Genomic DNA, 17938 nt, shown 5'->3' with positions numbered 1-17938 from the left:
GGCAAACAGCAGCACCAGCTCCTTATTGGTGCAACGGGGAGCAATTTAGGGGCAGAGCCCCATAGAGCACAAGGGGGGGGGGGGGGGGGGAGAGGAATTTACCATCAGCCCCACCTGCAAAGGAGAGGGGCACGGGGGTGGGGGGGGACAATGATGGGGGGGAACGGGGGGGGATGGGGGGCACGGGGTTGGGGGGAGGATCATGGGGGGCACAGGGGGGGGGGCTGGGGGCAGGATGATGGGGAGCACGGGGGGAGGAGGATGGGGGGCACAGGGGGGGAATGATGGGGGGCACGGGGGGGAGGATGGGGGCCCTGGGGAGGGGGGACGACGGGGGGCATGGGGGAGGAGGATAGGGGGCACAGAGGGGAGGATGGGGGCATGGGGGGGAAGGGCGACGATGGGGGGCACAGGGGGGATGGGAATGATAGGGGCACGGGGGAGGAGGATGGGGGGCACAGGGGGGACCCCAAACCCAAATTGGGGGGGGGGGTTTCAAATAAAGACGGAGCCAGGCAGATGCGTTCAGCAAAATATCCTCCGCTTTCTCTTGACAAGGAAAAGCTCCAGTCCATCTTTTTTTTTATTATTATTATTTCTTTTTTTTTTGTTTTTTTTTCTGAAAAATCTCCTGACAGTTACAGAACTCAACTGAAATGTTCGCTCTTCCACTCCTTTAACAATTGTGACCAACAGAAACTTCATGAGCCGAAAAAAGGGGGGGGTCGGGGGGGGGGGGGCAGGGGAGAGGAAGGGAGAGAGAAGCTTGAATAAAACTAAGATGGGCGCTCGGCAGCGGAGCGGAAAGGAAATAAAATGCTGTAATGGAAACGAAAATTAAAACCGACGACGACGAGGAAGAGGAGGGGGGGGGGAATAAAACAACAAAAAAAATCCAACGAACCCCCCCCCCCCCCCCAAAAAAAAAAAAAAAAAAAAAAAAAAAAAAAAAATCGATGAAATAAAACTGAAAGAATCCAATGAGTGGCGAGGAGAGCAATGGGAGGAACCGAAAAATTTACAAACTAGTTTAAAACCTGGGGCTGCTGCTAAGGGGCTACACGGATGGATGGTGAGGTGAGGCGAGGGTCCGCAGGCCGTGCAGGGGCCCTCCTAGCTGCTCCCATGCCCCTGGTCTCGGAGGAGAGCCTGCAAGGAAGAAGAGGAGTCAGAGGAGGGGCTGGAAGGAGGTGGGGGGTCTGGCAGTGTGTGATGTGGGGTGGGGGGGGTGGGAGTGGGGAGGCTGAGGGCTGCTGTCCACCCCACAGCGAAGCGCAGGGCTGGGAATGGGGCTCCAGCAGAGCAGAGCAGGACCCCCAGGAGAGCAGGGGGGCAGCAAGTGGGAAAAGGGGGGCAGCAAGGGGAAAAGGGGGGCAGCAAGGGGAAAAGGGGGGGCAGCAAGGGGAAAAGGGGGCAGCAAGGGGAAAAGGGGGGCAGCAAGGGGAAAAGGGGGGCAGCAAGGGGAAAAGGGGGGCAGCAAGGGAAAAGGGGGGCAGCAAGGGGAAAAGGGGGCAGCAAGGGGAAAAGGGGGGCAGCAGCAGGGACAGAAGGGGGCAGCAGCAGGGACAGAAGGGGGCAGCAGCAGGACAGAAGGGGGGCAGCAGCAGGGACAGAAGGGGGCAGCAGCAGGACAGAAGGGGGCAGCAGCAGGGAATAGAGAAGGGGGGGCAGCAGCAGGGAATAGAGAAGGGGGGGCAGCAGCAGGGAATAGAGAAGGGGGGGCAGCAGCAGGGAATGGGGAGGCCCACGAGGGGCCCCTCGGGGAGCAGCAGGAGGTGGGGACGCAGCGCAGCAGCCCCAAAGCCTCTCCTCCCATCCCTGAAATGGGGGCAACAGAGCCGCTCTGCCCCACGGAGGGTGGCTGTGAGCCCCCCCTCCCACCTATGTGCGAATCCCTCCGGGCCCCCTCCCCACATGTGGGGCTCGGCTCCCTCCCCCCCCCCCTTGCCCCCCTCACAGAGCTGCAGAGCACATTCTCACCGTGGGCAACTTTATTACAGGTACAGACATTAAAGAGACAGCCAGGCCGCGAGCCCCGAGGGCAACGGAACCGGGAATGCAATTAAATCCAGACTCGTTTATTCGGTAACGACCCACCAACCCCCCCCCTCATTCTCTGCCCCTCCCCCCCCCACCCCAACCCCTCACGATTTGCAACCGAGCTACTAAAAAAAAAAAAAAATATGGAAAAGAGGAAGGGGAAGAAAAACCAAACGAACCCAAAAAACCGAGGGCTACGAAGCTCTGGTGGGATGGATGGGGGGTGGGAGGGATGGGGGGCGAATGGAGCATCGCACCCCAGGGCACCGGGAGGGGAAAAGCAAGGGGCAGCCCTGGCCAGAAAAGTGGGGGTCTAAGAAACATCACAAGGGAGAGGAAGGGGGGGGGGGGGGAAAAAAACCCAGAGGGGGGAAAATGAGATGCAAGGCGCCCGCACGGGGCAGCGCTGCCCTATGGCTCAGTAAGGAGAGAACCTCTGCTTTTCCGCTTTCAGTTTGTTAGTAACGCACGGCACGGCCGGGGCGGAGGCACCCTTAGCAGCAGACACAACATTTAGAGCCAGGAGAGGGACAGGTTTCATGCCAAGCAGACTGGAGACACAAGGGGCGGTCGGAAGAGGGTTGGGGAGGCTGGCGGGCGCGTCGGAGGCCCCCGCTGTGGCGAGCGAGGGGGTGGTGGTGGAGGAGGAAGAAGAAGAAGGGGTGGAGGGTTGAGAGAGGTTGATGCTGAGGTGGTCAGGGATCGTGACGGAGGCTGCCTGGGAGGAGGGTTTAGCGCTTTCTAAACTGTAACAGAGGAGAAAAGGAACAAAAAAATGGGTGGGTGGGTGGGAAGAGCACAGAGGAAGCACAGGACAAACAGAGAAACGCGGCTCGGGGATGGGGGGGGGGGGGGGGGAGCGCAGCACGGAGCCGAGAGGAGCAGAAGCGGGGCTGCTGCTCCATAGGGAGAGCCCCACTGCCAGCCCGCAGCCGCCGCTCATCGCCGGCATCCACAGAGCTGAGGGTCCAACGAACCCCAAACTCCAGCCCTAACGCTTCACCACGGGACGCATCCGCACAGCCGGAGGCCTCAGCGCAGCCTTGAGGGCCCAATCCCTCGCCCCACAGCACTGCAGGCCCCACGGGGAACCCAGCGGGCCCCGAGGGCTCGCAGCCACCGCAGGGCTGCCACCGCCTGCATCCATCGGGATCCCTGGGATCCCCACATCCCACCGGGAGGCGCTGGGGATCCCACCTCGATCCCCCCCCGGAAGCCCTGAGAACATAAAAGCGACGGATCCGAACCGCGCAACTTGAACTGCCGAGATCCCAAACGCAGCTCCGGGGACCCCATGGTCCCCTCAAGCCCCACAGCCACGACCCACGGCAGCCTGCCCTCGTCCTACAGCTTCCCACAGAGCAGGAGGCGATCGCAGCGGGGGGGGGGGGCAAGCAAGGGGAAGGGGAAGGAAGGGCACAGGGATGGGGGGGTGGGGATGGAAGCCCCTTCTGCTCATGCTTGGGGGCACGAGGGTGGTCCCAGCCCTCCCCCCCCCCCCCTCCCGCATTGCCCCATCAGAGACTCACCTGACATTAATTAGATACTGGGCCAAGCTAATGCTTGCTGCAGATCCAGTTATGGTAACCTGCCTGTCAGTAGATCCTTCCACTGGATTGGCAATTTTGATCTGCGCCCCGGACATCTGGCGGATCTCATTGATCTTGGCGCCCTGACGCCCAATGATGCAGCCAATCAACTGCGGGGAGACAGCGGCTTCGTTAGCGCCTTCGTTAGCGGCTTCATTCAGCAGCAAGGCAGGGCACCCCGTCCCCCTCCATCACCCACAAGTGGGGCCGATGGCTCCCAGGAGGGCTTTAAACCCCTTCCAGCACTGCTTTATAAGGGGAGGCTTCTCAGATGGGCGACAGGACGAGGGGGAATGGCTTCCAACTGAAAGTGGGGGAGGGAGCTGCGCACCCAGAGCTGTGGGTGCCCCTTCCCAGGAGGAGCTCAGGGCCACAGAGGGACCCCCGCATGGCTGATGGGTGGGAGCAGCCCAGGGTTAGAGCTGAGGGACCCCCAAGGTCCCCTTGCAATCAAAGCCATTCTGTGATTCGCTTTAAAACGGCAGGAGAGAAAGAAAGAAATGTAAGATTCCTGCCTTAAATCTAGCTGGAAGGAGGAGGGATGAAGAGAGCAGCCCGAGGAGCTGCTTGGGGTGCAGCCATCACTCGTAACGCTGCCTTGAGCCCCGCTGTGGGCAGGGAAGGGCAGCCCCACACCCCATCTCATAGGGGCACGGGTTCTGCTGGGCCCCCCCCCTCAAACCCCTCAGCAGGGGAGGGCGCAGATACTCACATCATTTGGAATGGTGAGTTCATGAGAGGTGGTTTGAGCAGAAGCATCCAAACCTGTTTTAAAAGACAGAGACAAAGCAGGAGAGGGTCAGGAGGGGGGGGTTGGGGGGGCACGGGCACAGCGGGCAGCCAGCACTCACTGCTGGCCTCACAGCCACCTCGGAGAAGCTCACACAGGAGGGGAAGGGCAGAGCAAGCGGCGAAGTTACTCGAGCCCCACTCCCCTCTCCTCCTCCCCACTCACCTGCTGCCCCCCACCCCCCACACACACCTCCTGTTTCTCCCCCCATTGCCACCACAAGCTCTCCTTTGCAGTGGGGCAGCCCTGGAGCAGCACCCCATCTCCACGGGGCCACCATCCACGCCTGCAGTCTCCGAGAGTTTCGCTCCCTCACCCCACAGCAGGGCAGTGCCAGGCCGGGCCCCCACCGGGCTGCTGCTCAGCTTTCTTATTCTGCCATTTGCCCCCCCTCGCCCCCACTCTGGGAGCTGAGATCTCACTGCAGGGTCCTGGCAGGGGAACAGCAGCTCAGTGCAGACACAGCAGCGATCCCTGCAGCGCCAGGCAGGGGCTGCAACAAGTTTTAGTACAGAGGGGTGGGTTGGGGGGGGCTGCCTATGGGTGAATCGTGGGGGGGCTCACACGTGGCTCAAGGCCTTCTAACGGCGTCGCACAGCACGCAGCTGAGCCCTCTGACAAAGTTCTGCTCTCCAGAATCCAGAGTGCAAACTGACAGCTCCTGAGGGCCAACCAGGACCTCCAGCAGCTCCCCTGGCCCCCCCCTGCCCCTCCCACTCGTGCACAAGGCAGGCAGCGTTTAACAGGGAGAACGAGACCCCGGTCAGTATTAATACACAATAAACTACAGATTTTGTGTTTCAATCATTACCCCAATAGCCTTTCACCTCTGGAGAGCTGGATTCAATGCCTGTTAAGACACAAGCGACAATGAGTTTGGCTGTCTCACGTTTAGAGCCCCATATGGAAACGCAGCCACCTTAGCAAACGCTACGGCAAATTTGGTGCAACTCAGCAGCTGCCTGCTCAGAGCTGGAGCAGCCAGAAGGGGGAGAGCAGGTGCTGCAGGCCAGGGGGGTCCCCAGAGCGTCGGCAGAGCCATGAAGGACAGGGTGGGAGGGAGGAAAGCAGCACGGAGGCCCTGCCTGCTCACTGATCTGCCCTCGGCGGGGAGGAAGGGGAGGGGGTGCAGAGACCACAGTTGCCCCCAGAGGCGGCGCGACAGAGTTTGGTTACCTGGCCAGACTTCATCATTCATGCTGTGGGTTTTTAGGGTTGTTTGGTGTTGTGTTTTGTTGGTTGTTTGTTTGTTTGTTTTGAGCACACAAGACCCCGTGCAGAGGCCCTGCTTAGAGGGGAGCCCGGCTCCCAGGTCGGCCTTCGGCCCACGTTAGCGTACAGAGGAGAGAAGGAGTTTCCATACCACTGAATCCAGTGTTGCCATGAGACATTGGAAAGTGTGACTGTTGCATTGCCAACTGGTGCAGCTTGGTCAGCTAGAGGGAAGAGAAAAAAAACAAAAAACAAAAAACAGGCTGATGTTAGCTATTTCCCAGGCCCAGCAGGGCCAGGAGCACGCGGCAGGCACACGGACACAGCGAGCGGCACCAAAGGCCTCCCCCCACCCTCGGCCAGGAGTGGGCTGGGGGGCTGCGCCCACCCCCCAGGAGAAGCAAGGAGCTATGAGAGGAGCTCAGGGAGACGAGCAGAGGGGAGCAGGAGAAAAACGAGACCGCAGGGTGCTCACACCACACCATGCAGGAGAGCAGCGTGGGGACAGGGATGTGATGAAGGGAGGTCAGGATGCAGCCCGGGGCGGCGCGCGGCCCCTGCAGCAGCTCAGAGCACAGCTTCCTCCTGCCCCTCCTTGCCAGAGCCCCCCCCTCACTGCTCTAAGGGTGCCAGGAGAAGAGATCAGCCCCGCCGAGCCTGCAACGAGCCTACGGGATGAGCATGGCTGCCAGGGGAGGGCGGCATCCCAGCAAGCGGGGACGGCGAGGGGGGAAAAGGGGGGGGTGGCCACCACCTGGACCGTTCTCCTGCACCCAGCGGCCCCCACAGGCTGGCAGCAGCCTGGGCCGGGCCAGATCCCCCCCTCCACTGCCACCTGCGACGGCTCAGCTGTCCCCCTGCCCCAGGAGAGCCACCGTGACAGCGTCCCGTCATGCGCTGTGGTGTCCCCGGATGGGAAGTGTGCCAAATTCAAGAGGGGAGGGAAAGCCAGAGCTGGAGTGAAATGCCAGCTTGGGGGGGGGGGGAGGCGGTGGTGGTGGTGGTGGTGAGGGGAGAGGAGGCGGGGAGCAGAAAAACGGAGGAGGGGAATGTCAGAGAGAAAAGGGGAGGGGGGGAAAAGGGAGAGATCTGAGACCAGGTGAAGCTGGCTGCAGGAGGGCGAAGTTTTTTGGGGGGGAGTTCGGATCAGATCGAGTTTCAGCCCAAGCTGACAGCTCGAGTCGAGAAAGCACGGAGTAAATTTTGGAAGGGGGAAGAAGGGTGGATTTCAAGACAAGAAGTGTAAACAAAAACTTACATCTGGCTGTGGAATGGCATACTGTCCTTGAATGGTATAGGCCTACAAAAGGAGGAAAACAGTCCTATTAACAACCATCGGACAGCCACCCAGGGACAGACATTTCAACTAGCCAGGAAGTCAGAGAGCCAAGGCGGAGAGTTCTCCGGGGCAAGGGAAGTGGGGCAGGGAGAGGCAGGGGACGGATAATGCTGTACCAAGCAGTTTCTAGACGGGAAGGTACTCAAATTGGCCTTAGGTGGCAGTTACAGGGAGGGAGTGGACAGTATGGCGCCGTCCCCCCCAAAAAAAGGTGGCAGACAAACAGAACGGCTGGGATCTTGATGAAGATGTATGGTGTGGTGGAGTCCGACAATGCTTCTAGCCCTGCGCCCCCCGCCTCGCCGACAGGGGAGGGTCTCCAGCGCCCGCCAGCCCTGCTAGCTCCCGGCCCCTCCTTCCCCGGCCCAGCAGCCCCCCAAAAAGTCCCGCTCCGAGTCCTCTCGTCACTCCGCACGCCTAGGAAACGTCGCCGGGCAAGCTAGAGGTCACTGCTGGAGCTGGCTACCGATGCTAGACAAGGCAAAGAGAGGCATTCGGGGGGTAACGAGGCTGAGCGCCTGACCTGCCAATTCCTCGTCTCGAGGTTAAGGGACAGCCACAGACTTCAGATTCCTCCTGAAGCTACCCAGAAAGGGCGAGTCACTGGCTGGGGCCTGGCTGGCTAAGGTGGGGGGCCGGGCAGGGGGGACAGGAGAGGCAGGGGAGAGGGGGGTACACAGCCTCACTTCCAGGTCACCGGAAGAACTGCAGCCCAGGCTGGAATTGGCCCAAGTTCGTTGCCATGCAGTGGCTGCCGGGTGGCCTGCGTGAGGAGAGGTTGGTGGGCTCAGAGTCCAGTTCCCAAGTGGACAGGAGTCCACAGCACAAAAGCCACCGTGACGGGTTTTGGGGGACGGGGACAGGGAATGCCACCCTTGTTGGCAGTCTCAGAGAGGCCAAGGATTGAACGGGCCGTGGAGACTGAACTCCCCTCTCACCTCCTGAGGTGGTCCCTCCAAGTCAGAGTTGAGGCACATGGATGGGGCGGTGTGGGGGTAGCTCGCACTGCCGCTGCTGTACCTGTCCTGTGGATAAATTAGAGGACTTCAGTCTCCAGGGCTGTCAATCCGAAACCTTCCGCTAACACCAAAGTCACATCGACATTAGCTCTGCTTTCGAGGGCTAACCCTGCTCTACGCACGACTCTGAGCTGCGAGACAGAGCACAACACCACCAGGAGCGGGCCCGGAAGGCTGCAGCGGGCTGGCCCTGGGCCGGGGGAGAGGGATGGAAGACAAGGAGGGGAGAACAAGGGAAAGGGAAGGAAGAGATGCGTGGCTGTCGGGAGCCTGCTCCTCACTGCTCTAAAGGGGATGGCGGCCGGCTCCCTTGCCGGGGGGGGGGGGCTGCACGGTACGACCCTCCGCTGGCAAAGGGCGCGGGTGGCTTCGCCCGGCGCTCCCCCCCCCCCGGGTGCAGAGTGGCAGGAGAAGCTGTCGGAGAGCGGGGGCTGACCAGGGTCAAGGGGGGGAAGGAAGAGGCAGGGAGGGCGAGGGGTGGGGGTGCTGAGGCGAGGGTGGGGAGGGGACGGCAGCAGCTCCGTCCCCAAACAAGCGTGGCACTCGGAGGCCCGGCTCCAGGGGAGGCTGCCAGCAGCTCTCCACCCCAGCTGCAGCATCGGATCCGGTCTGTGTGGCCATGGCTCTGCCCTACAGCACGACCCCAAGGCTGATGGCAGGGGGCTCTGGGCCCCCCCCATCAGCGGGCACCCACCCTGGGGGGGGGGGGGGCCTCCCTGGCAGCACGGAGGCAGCAGATGCATCTGCGAGTTGCCCTGTGTTGCTCCAAGCGGTAATGGCAGCCCTGGGAACTGAGGGGTGGGAAGCGGTGACCCCCACACCCCAACCTCCTCTCTCACCCAGTGGGGACCAGCACACCCCCCCAAAAAGCTGGGGGACTCGGGGCTTTACAGCAGACAGGATCCCAAGGGAGCCCTGTCGCTTGTAACGGCAGCTCCGTGGCTACAGCAGCTGCCAGCACATCCCCAAGGCAGGGCAGGGGGAAGCAAGCGACTCCCCAGGATCAGGTCAGCACAAGAGGGGCTGCACCACTGATCCCTTAAGGCTACTTCTATCTGACACCCTCCCCTCGCCGAGACGAAGCTTTTCTAAACCCCAACCCTGCCCAAGGCACAGGCTGAGCCTTTGCACCCTAAGAGCCAGCCCCAGAGAGCAGAGAACCCCCAACCTCTGGGCCGGTCACCCACACAGGTCGCACCGAGTCCTCGGAGCCGGTCCCAGAGAGGGGACAACTGGCTTTGGCAGCTGGAGTCCCATCCCAATTCAAATCCCCAACCATCACAGCTTCAGGATTTTTCCCCCCCCCCGGTTGCTCCAGGAGCACTTTGACAAAACCACCCCCCTCCCCAAATTAACCCTCCCAGCTCCCTCCCCGCCTCTGCCCTCCTGCCTCCCTTCAGCAGGCTCAGCGAGGAAGGCTCGGAGCAGGCTCTGGGAGGCCGAGGCCAAGCAGAGCGAGCTGCCCCACGCCAGAGGAAGCGGTGTGGGTGACAGGCACGCAGAGCAGCTGATGCGCGCTGGCGGTGTGGCAGCTCGTTTATCCCCCACCCCCCCCTGCCACACAGACACCCCTCCCCTCCCAGCACCCCACGAGCTGAGGAGAGGCCTTACCTGACCGCCTGCAAAGATGACGGGAGAGCTGGATGGCTTGGGTCGGTACGGGATGGTGACGCCCTTCGGGGGAGACTGGGTGACAGCAGAGAAGGGACATCAGGCACCGAGCGCTGCCAGCCACCCCCTCCCAGCACCCAAAGCTTCATTTCAAGTGCAAGTCTGCTCCCAGGAGGGCGCAGAGCCCGGCTGAGCCTCGAGGGCTACAAGCAATCCGACTTATTCTACGTGCCGTGCACTGAGCAGAGGGAGGCTGTGCACTGAGCAGAGGGAGGCTTGCAGCACCGTGCTGGGACAGGGGGACGCCGCTGCTCGGTGTCACTGCTCACCAGGGCAGCAAGCAGCACCATCAGCTGGCAGGAGCTCAAGAGGACTGGCTCGACCCCAGCTTAAAGCAGCTCCAAGCCTCACTCGTAATCCCCAACCGTCCTTTTATCCCCCAGCAGCCGCTCCTCCGTCCTCAGGGTTTCTACTGGCCGGGAGGGCTGCGGCCAAGAAAGGGCAGAGGGATCCCTGTGCCTCACATGCGTCCCCAGGGAGAGAGAGCCCGACACGCAGCTGGGGGGGCCCTACCTCAAGCATGACAACGCAGATCTGTTTGACACACTCAATGATGGACTGTGGGATCCCAGCAATGGTGATGGCTCGCTCAGTCGAGTTGGGCAGCATGTCTCCTGCCACCTGGACCTGTGCCCCCGTGCTCTGCAAAGTTTAAGGATAAAAATAAACGCTCAGACCCGGCGAGGACAGTGAGCTCACTGCAGCCAGCAGCCTCGTGGCCAAGTTATACATAGCCAGAAGCGCCCCCCTTCTCCCTCAAAATAATGCCTTTTAATCCTAGCTGGAAATAATTCGGTCAGGAGGAGGAATCGGGCTGCGGCCTTCCCCTGCAACCCAAGTCAAGCCCATCTCTGCTGGGAGCAGAACCGGACAGGGTTAATCCCTGGCAGCCAAGGGTCAGTGGCACTCAGCACTAAGCAGCATTACATGCCTTTCTCACTGAGAGCTGGGGGCTTGGCAGGCTGGTGGCATGCATTCCCCCCCCCGCCAGCTGGGAAAAAGCCTAGGGAAAGGAATGGAGAGTAGCAGGAACCCAAGCATCCCGCTCCAGGGGACAGTGCTGGGAAGGGGAGGCTCTGACCCAGTCTCAGTTTCACAAGCACTAAAAATACAAGGAGCTTTTTAAAAAGGGCCAGATGATGCTGCCTCTACACTATGCAGGTCAACTTCTGCAGGGCAGACCTCAGTTCTCGCCCCCTCCGCCACGCACCAGGCCCTGCACACCGCCAGCAGGGCAGCCAGCGCTCACCTCTCGTATCTCCTTGATCTTGCAGCCTCCTTTTCCAATCAGGGAGCCGCACTGGCTGGCAGGCACCACGAGCCGGAGGGTGACAGGGGGCCGGCTGGCAGCTGTGCTGTTGGTCATGGAGCTGCTGATGTCCTGTGAGGAAGAGGAGTTGCTCAGAGGGACCCGTTTGGGGCAGGACCCTCACACCGGAGGGACGGGGCTGGTTTGTTCCAAGTTGACACCCGAACCTCCCAGATCCCATTTTTCAGGGCTTTGTTAACGTGCTGGAATCAACACAGCCACGTTTTTGAGGTGAAAGCAGCCAAACTCCGTGGCTTGCTGTATTGGTGAAACGGGGTTTTTAATCCCCACCAGCCCAATGCAGAGGCATTGGGTCAAGCCGCAGCTGAGTGGGAATCAGCTGTGCTGAAGAGATGAGGGGCTGGGGGCTCAGCCTCCCCCTGCAGACAGCTCCCAGTTCAACTCCGAGCTGTAATGGGGATGAAAGCTCAGTGAAAACAAGCTGGGTGCTGATTAAAGCAGTCATACGTGGGCAGGGGGAGGGGAGGCACACGGCCAGGCTCAGCTGACCTACTAAAATAAAAGCTTTTGCTGAGCCCCAGGCAGCGAGAGCCAGGAAGATGTCAGCTCCCAGGACACAGCAGCAGTTTGGGACTCGCAGCTTTTTGGGCGTTCCCACGAGCACAGGGGTTTGATGTGTTGACAGGAAGGGGGTCCTGAATCCAGAGGGATAAGGCAGCAGGAACTTTGCGCCCCACAAGAGATGGAAGGGCCAAGGAGCTTCCGAAAAGCCCAAAGCTCCTCACATCACAGCCCTGAGCAGCCTCTGACTCCCATAGATACAGATCAGCATCCCACTGAGAATCAGCAGTTCTGCAGGAGCGGGGTTGGGATGCAGATTGTCCTTCAGTGCTGCAGGACCCCCCAGACCCCTCCTCAGCAGGGCTGGATACTGGGCTGAGCCCCCACTGCACAAAGAAACACGCAGGCAGGGAAGCAGCAGGACTGTCCAGAAGACCAAGGGAAGCAGGGATTCAAAGCCCTGCCCTGTCTGATGCTGTTTTAGTGGTGTTCACAGGGGGTTCCCAGCCCTGGGCAATCACCACAGGGCCCTGATGCTCAGCAAGCAGGTACTTAAGGTTGGCTGAGCACTCAGGAGGGAAAAAAATCATAGCTGGACCCTGGAATCTGCTCAAGGAAGGGCAAAGATCAGCCCCTGCTGGGAGAACACTCCTCACCCACGGGGAGGGTCACGAGGTTGTTCCAACCTCCCAGGAGCTGTGGGGCAGACCCCAGCCCTGCACGGCAGCTCCACAGGGCAAATTGATGCAGAAAAATGAAATAATAACAACAAAAAGTTGAGGACCATCCCTACAGCACACAGCAGAGGCTCAGGGCCGACACACACCTCTTCCAGTTTGTCAATGATCATCGCAAAAGCTTTGAAGATGGCATTGGTGGGGCCGGCAAGGGTGATGATCCGCTCGGGGCAGTTCCCTTCTGAGATGTTAATGCGAGCACCACTCTGTGGGAAGGAAGCAGCGTGGGACGTCAGGGCCCCACAGAGCCACGAGGCCGCCCTCCTCCCTCGGCTCAGCGCCCGGCAGCCATCTTAGCCATGCTGGCTTCCTGCCCCAGCCCTGACTACATCTCCCAGCATGCCTTGCGCCCGCCGGCTCCATCTGCTGCCGGTGCCGCGCCGCCAGAAAATTCCTTTCAAGGCCGGCAGCGCTGCGGACCCCTCAGCCCCCCCCCCTCCACCCCCAGCCCTCAGGCTCACCTCCTCGCGCATCTTCTTCACGGATTCCCCTTTCTGTGAAAGAAGAAGAGGAGGGAGAGGCGTCAGCGTGGCTGCGCTGGGTGGGGGGGGCGAGGGGGAGCATTGGGGAGAGAGGGGGGGGGGGTTTTGCTGCTCGCTTACCTTCCCAATGATGCTGCCGACCTCCTGGGAGGGGAACAAAAGCAACAATTAGGAAGCGCTGAAAGAAAGCAAGCGCTGGTCCTCCAGCACCGACGGCATCCCAAGTACAGAATGCAGCTTTTCGGGGCAAAACAAACTCCTGGACGCCCTTCTCACCCGCGCTGACATCGCACCCGCGCTCGCGTTCATTCTTTCCCAACCCCCCCGCTGTTATTTTTATTGATGCGTTGTGCTTTTAAAGCGCTGCCTCGGTCGTCACGAGCTGCCCGAGCCCCGGCCGGGTGCCAAGGAGCACATTCCTCACACCGCTGGCTAATGGCGGCCACGAGGCAGTGGGGGGAGATGAGGGAGCGCTGCCGTCGAGCGCCGCTTGGCTGGATTTGGGGGGGGGGGGAACACACGCACCTTTCCATGCATGAGTAGCCGGATGGTGAGCGTGACATTTAATCCACCTTCAATGACACCGGTGTCCATCTTGGGCTGCGTTGGGTCAGGTCAGGCTTTGTCAGCGGTCAGATCTTTGGTCGCTGGGTAGCGGGAGCTGGGAAAGAGAGGGGTCGGCTTTGAGGCCCCTCCCCACCCGTGTCAGACCCCCATCCCGCACGGAGTCGAGTCCCCACGGAGTTCTCCCCCAACAGATATGGGGCCGTTCTCCTCCCTAAAAGGCAGCCCATGGGGCTGGGAGCCCCACGAGGCTCCTCTTCCCCACTCAGGGTGTTTGGGGCAGCACAGCCGTGATCCCCACCTGCACCCAGCACAGCCAGGCTCATCCTTGCATCGGAGGCTTTGCCCACTGCTCCACGACTTGCCTCGACTCGAAGCCTCTGCACCTCAACCCAACGAGGAGCCTCCCCAGGCAGCCACGTGTAGGCACACACGCAGCTGCCGCCCCATTTCCCTCTCGTTTCACCCACTTGGGGAGCCAAGTTGTGGAGGGGATAAAAAACAAAAAAGCTTTTCTCCCAGCTCCGCCTGCACTGAGGGCTTTCAGAGCAGCTTCCAAGTTGATTTACTCAAAGCAGATAAGGCCACATGAGCCCACGATCAGGTTTCAAACAACCTGCGGCCCGAGCCGACAGCAGTTGCAAAACACCACAGTCAGCCTAAGAGCAGAGCAGCTCAGCAAAATGTCTGTTTAACTCTCGCCTCTCTCTCTCAAAAAAGAAAGGGAAAAAAAAAACCCAACCAAAAAAGAAGCCACTACAAGCAACTCGACTCAATAAACTGAATTTCGGCTGCGCTCTGCTTTCATCAGCTCAGCGCCTCATCAAAGTTTAACCAAACGCAGTGAAGGACTGAGCCGGGCAGAGCAGGGCAAGGGCAGGGGGATTAATCTCACAGGGCCGTGCCAAGCTCCGAGCGAATGCTCTTTTAAGGGGAAGCTGCTGGCAGTGGAGTTTTCTGCCGTAGTGAGCAGCGAAGGCTCCCAAAAACTCCATGTTTTGGGTCAGAGCCGCGCGGCCAAAGTAGGTTGGAAGTGGGGCTGGGGGAGCACGGAGCCCCAGCTGAGGGATTTGGGGCATTTCGGGGCTCCTGGCTGCCTGCTCCTCCTCCCCCAGCTCAGCACGCTGCCGTCGTTTGCATTCATTCGCAGCGGTTCTGCCGGTCCAACGAGCCGCCCGAGGACAAAAGGCAGCGTGGGGCGGGCAGAGGGGCTGAGCGGGGAAAGTTCCCCCAACTTCTCTTCACCTCCGGGCCTCAATCGGCCCGGCGCACGTGGGGAGGGAGGGGGGGAGGCCCGGGGGGCTCTGCAGTTTTGGGAGAGGATCCGAGCCCTGCCAGGGTATCCGGAGGTGAACGGGAGCCCAGAAAGGGCTCACGGGGGAGAAAAACGAGGAGGGGAGAGGGGAGCCCAGCTCGGAAATGGGCACGGGAGCAGAAAACGAAGGGCCTAAACGCGGGGGGGCCCCAAACAGGGAACGGAGGGAAAGAGTAAAAATGGGGGAGGTGGACGGGGGGGGGAAGCAGCGGGCCGGGCCCGAGGGAGGGAAACGCTGCGACCGCGGCAGCAAAAACATTGGGGGGGGGGGGGGGGGGAAAGGAAGGCGGTCTCAAAACGGGCCGGAACCGGGAACGGAGCCCCCAAACCGGGACCGCCCCCCTCACAAGGGGCCCCGGCTCCAACCGGGCCCTTTTTTGGAGAAAGAAGAGAGGGAAAAAAAAGAGGAAAAAAAAAAAGAAGAAGAAAAGAAGCAAAAAGAAAATCGGGAATCGTCGTTAAGAAAAAAAAAAAAAAAAAAAAAAGTAAACAAAAAAAGGCTCCGCGAACGGCGCAGGATTTCAAAAAAAAAAAAAAAAAAAAAAATTTAAAACATCCCGAAAATTAAAAAAAAAAAAAAAAAAAAAAAAAAAAAAAAAAAAAAAAAAAAATAACAAATAACCGCCCCCCCCCCTCCCCCCCCCAACCCCCCCGTGGTGAGGGGGGAGCGGGGGGGGCAACGTGCGTCACGCGGCACCGCCACCCCCAACCCCCCCAGCCCCCCTCCGCTCCGGTCCCGGTGGCGGCGCGGGGGGGGGGAGGGGCGGCGGCACCCCCCTCCCCCCCCCCAGAGGTGGCGCGGTGCGCAGGCCGCGGCCTAGGCCGCAGTAGGCCGCGCTTAGGCCTCGGGCTGGCGTGAGGGCGCGGCCGGCGGCAGGCGGCGCAGGGCGGGACGGCGGCGCTACGCAAGGCCGCGGCTTCGCGGTTGGGGTGGAAGAGGGCGGCGGATGGCGCGCGGGGAGCGGGTAAAAGGAAAGCGGGGGGTGATGGGGGTGGGGGGCGGAGGTCGGGCCTACCTGGAGCGGCGCCGGTAACGGCGGCGGCGGGATGAGGGCGCTCCGGGCGGAGCGGGAGGAGGGAGGGCGGGGAGGAGGGGAGGGAGGTGGGGGGGGAGAGGGAGCGCGCCGGGGCGGGCGGGATGGCGGCGACGGGAGGAGGCGGCGGCTGCTCCTGCTGCGGCGGCCGCGGCGGGTCTGGGCGGGGGCGGCGGGAGCGGCCGATTTACAACCGCCCCGACCCGGAAACGGACGGCGCGCACCAGCGAGGCGCGGCGGGGCGGGGACAGAGAGGCAGCGCTCCGCCCCCTCCTCCCTCGTTCCGCCCTCCGGCCTCAGCGCGCGCCACAGAGAGGAGGGCGGGCAGAGCGCCGCCGTCTGCACGCAGCGCCCCTGGCGGCCGGGAGGACTGAGGGATGGCAGTGGGCGATGAGGGGAAACGGGAGATTGGGGGGGGCGGTGGGGGCTGGGACAAAGGGGGACAGGAAGGGGTGGGGATGGGGAGAGCGATGGGGGCAATGCGGCATTAGGGTTAGGAGTGACCCCTCCCCAGTGGAGTTTGCCCCACACAACGCAAAGGAGGCTCTGACACAGACTGTGAGGGTCTCAGGGTTTTATTCGGAGGCAGCAGCAGCAACCCCAGCAGCTGTGACACCATGGAACCCACCAGACCCACAGCACCCCACAGAACGCAGTGGGATCTTACAGAACCCAATGGGACCATCCCATAATATGCTGACACACGCTGAAGCCAAAACACCCCCTCAGCACGCACACACGGCCCCATTGGGGTGAAGGAACATGGGGACACCCGGTGCGCACGGGGGGGGTTCCCAGACGGTCGGTGGTGGATATGGGGTGGTCACAGGAGGTCCTACATGGATATGGGGTGGTCGGGGTGGTCCCAGGTGCTCGTGGGTTCCATGTGGTCACGGGTGGTCTTGGGTGGTCCTGAGACTCCAGGAGGTGCTCATGGGTGGTTCCACAGGTGGTCACAGCACGTGGGGGGGCCACAGGAGGACACAGTTGGCCCCCAGGTGGCCCCAGGACATGGGTGGCACCGCCATCAGTCGGAGTCGCTGCTGGAGGAGGAGGAGGAGGAAGAGGAGGAGGACAAAGAGCGCTGCAGGACAACAGGACACAGTTGAGCACTGGGGGGGTGACCTCAAAATGTGTCCCCCCCCAAAACCCTGTGCGTGTCCCCCCATCACCTTGTGCCTCTTTTGAGCCTTCTTCATCCTCTTCTTCATCTTCTTCGCCGCCTTCTTGTCCAGCCCAGGGGGGATGAGAGGGGGCACCCCAGCATATGGGGGCTGCAGGGGGGGGCACCCTGGGGGTCCCATTGGGCACAGAGGGACCGAGGGGGGCAGGACAGTACCGGGGGGGTACGGAGGGGTGCTAGGGGGGTATGGGGGGGCTATGGGGGTGCTTGGGGGAGCTGCAGGGGGGCACAGGGGCTGCCCAGTGGGGTACGGGGGGGCCGCGGGGTGGGGGGGGTGGGGGGGGTAGGAGGGGTTGGGGGGTGGTGGCTGCGGGGGGTACACGGGGTTGGGGGGGGGCGGGTGCCCTGTTTAGGGGGAGAAATGAGAAAATTAGGGGGGAGCAACCTCCCTGATCGCTCTGGGGGGAGGACAGGAGCTAGAGGTGAAGCTGCCCCCCATTTCCGGGGGTCATTTCCAGACTTTTTGGGATGTTGTCATCCACTCCCCCCCCCCCCCTTACCTGCATTGGGATCCCACATGGCGGAAATTGCTCCAGGACCTGGATATGGGGGGAGAAGATGGGGGGACACGAGGTGAGCTGTGACCCCAACCGCCCCCAGGGGTCCCCCCCTCCTGCACAGGGACGTCCCCCCACAAAGCTCCCGAGAGGAAACCAAAGGGGGTGGGGGGGGAGGTCAGAGATATTTGGGGGTTCCGGGTGGTGAGAGATTTGGGGGGGGGGGCTTGGAAGGGGGAGGACAGGGAGCAATAGGGATTTGGGGGTGCAAAAGCAATGGGGATTTGGGGTACATAGGGGTGCAGGGACAGTGAGGGGTGCAGAAGCATTGGGGGGGCGATTTGGGGTACACTGGGGGGGGGGAAATCTGGGGGTGCGGGGTCCTGGGGTCCCGCCAGCTCCGCTCCCACCTCCGCTTCCTTCACTCCGCGCGCGGCCCCGCCCTGCAGGAAGCGGGGAGGGGCGGGGCCTGCGGAGGTGGGTGTGGTCTACGCAGGGGGCGGGGTCATTGATGGCCCCGCCCTTTTGGGGGCGTGGTCTTCTGTCCTACCGCGGCGGCGTGCGGGGCCCCTTTCCTCCCCCCCCCCCCCAACCCCCCGTGCCTCAGTTTCCCCATTTCGGGTCTCACCTCCGGG

At 61.8% G+C, this 17938-nt stretch overlaps 1 protein-coding gene across 1 annotated transcript; it reads right to left on the bottom strand.

Moving 5' to 3' along the window:
• Positions 1–2458: 2458 nt before the first annotated feature.
• On the bottom strand, positions 2459–13304 carry LOC306957564 (poly(rC)-binding protein 2; the record flags this gene model as incomplete). The annotated part of the gene is made up of 15 exons (XM_079551052.1): positions 2459–2786; positions 3570–3739; positions 4342–4394; positions 5231–5269; positions 5783–5855; positions 6890–6931; positions 7668–7733; positions 7909–7995; positions 9601–9675; positions 10174–10302; positions 10910–11041; positions 12318–12434; positions 12690–12722; positions 12831–12854; positions 13236–13304. 15 exons carry the CDS (start codon positions 13302–13304, stop codon positions 2459–2461), a joined length of 1437 nt encoding a protein of 478 aa, XP_079407178.1.
• Positions 13305–17938: the final 4634 nt, after the last annotated feature.

The sequence above is a fragment of the Tetrao urogallus genome (genome assembly GCF_951394365.1).
Source record: "Tetrao urogallus genome assembly, contig: scaffold_182, whole genome shotgun sequence".
Classification (NCBI taxonomy): domain Eukaryota; kingdom Metazoa; phylum Chordata; class Aves; order Galliformes; family Phasianidae; genus Tetrao; species Tetrao urogallus.
Note: the sequence above shows the minus strand (reverse complement) of the source record. Positions and strands in the feature narration are given on the sequence as shown.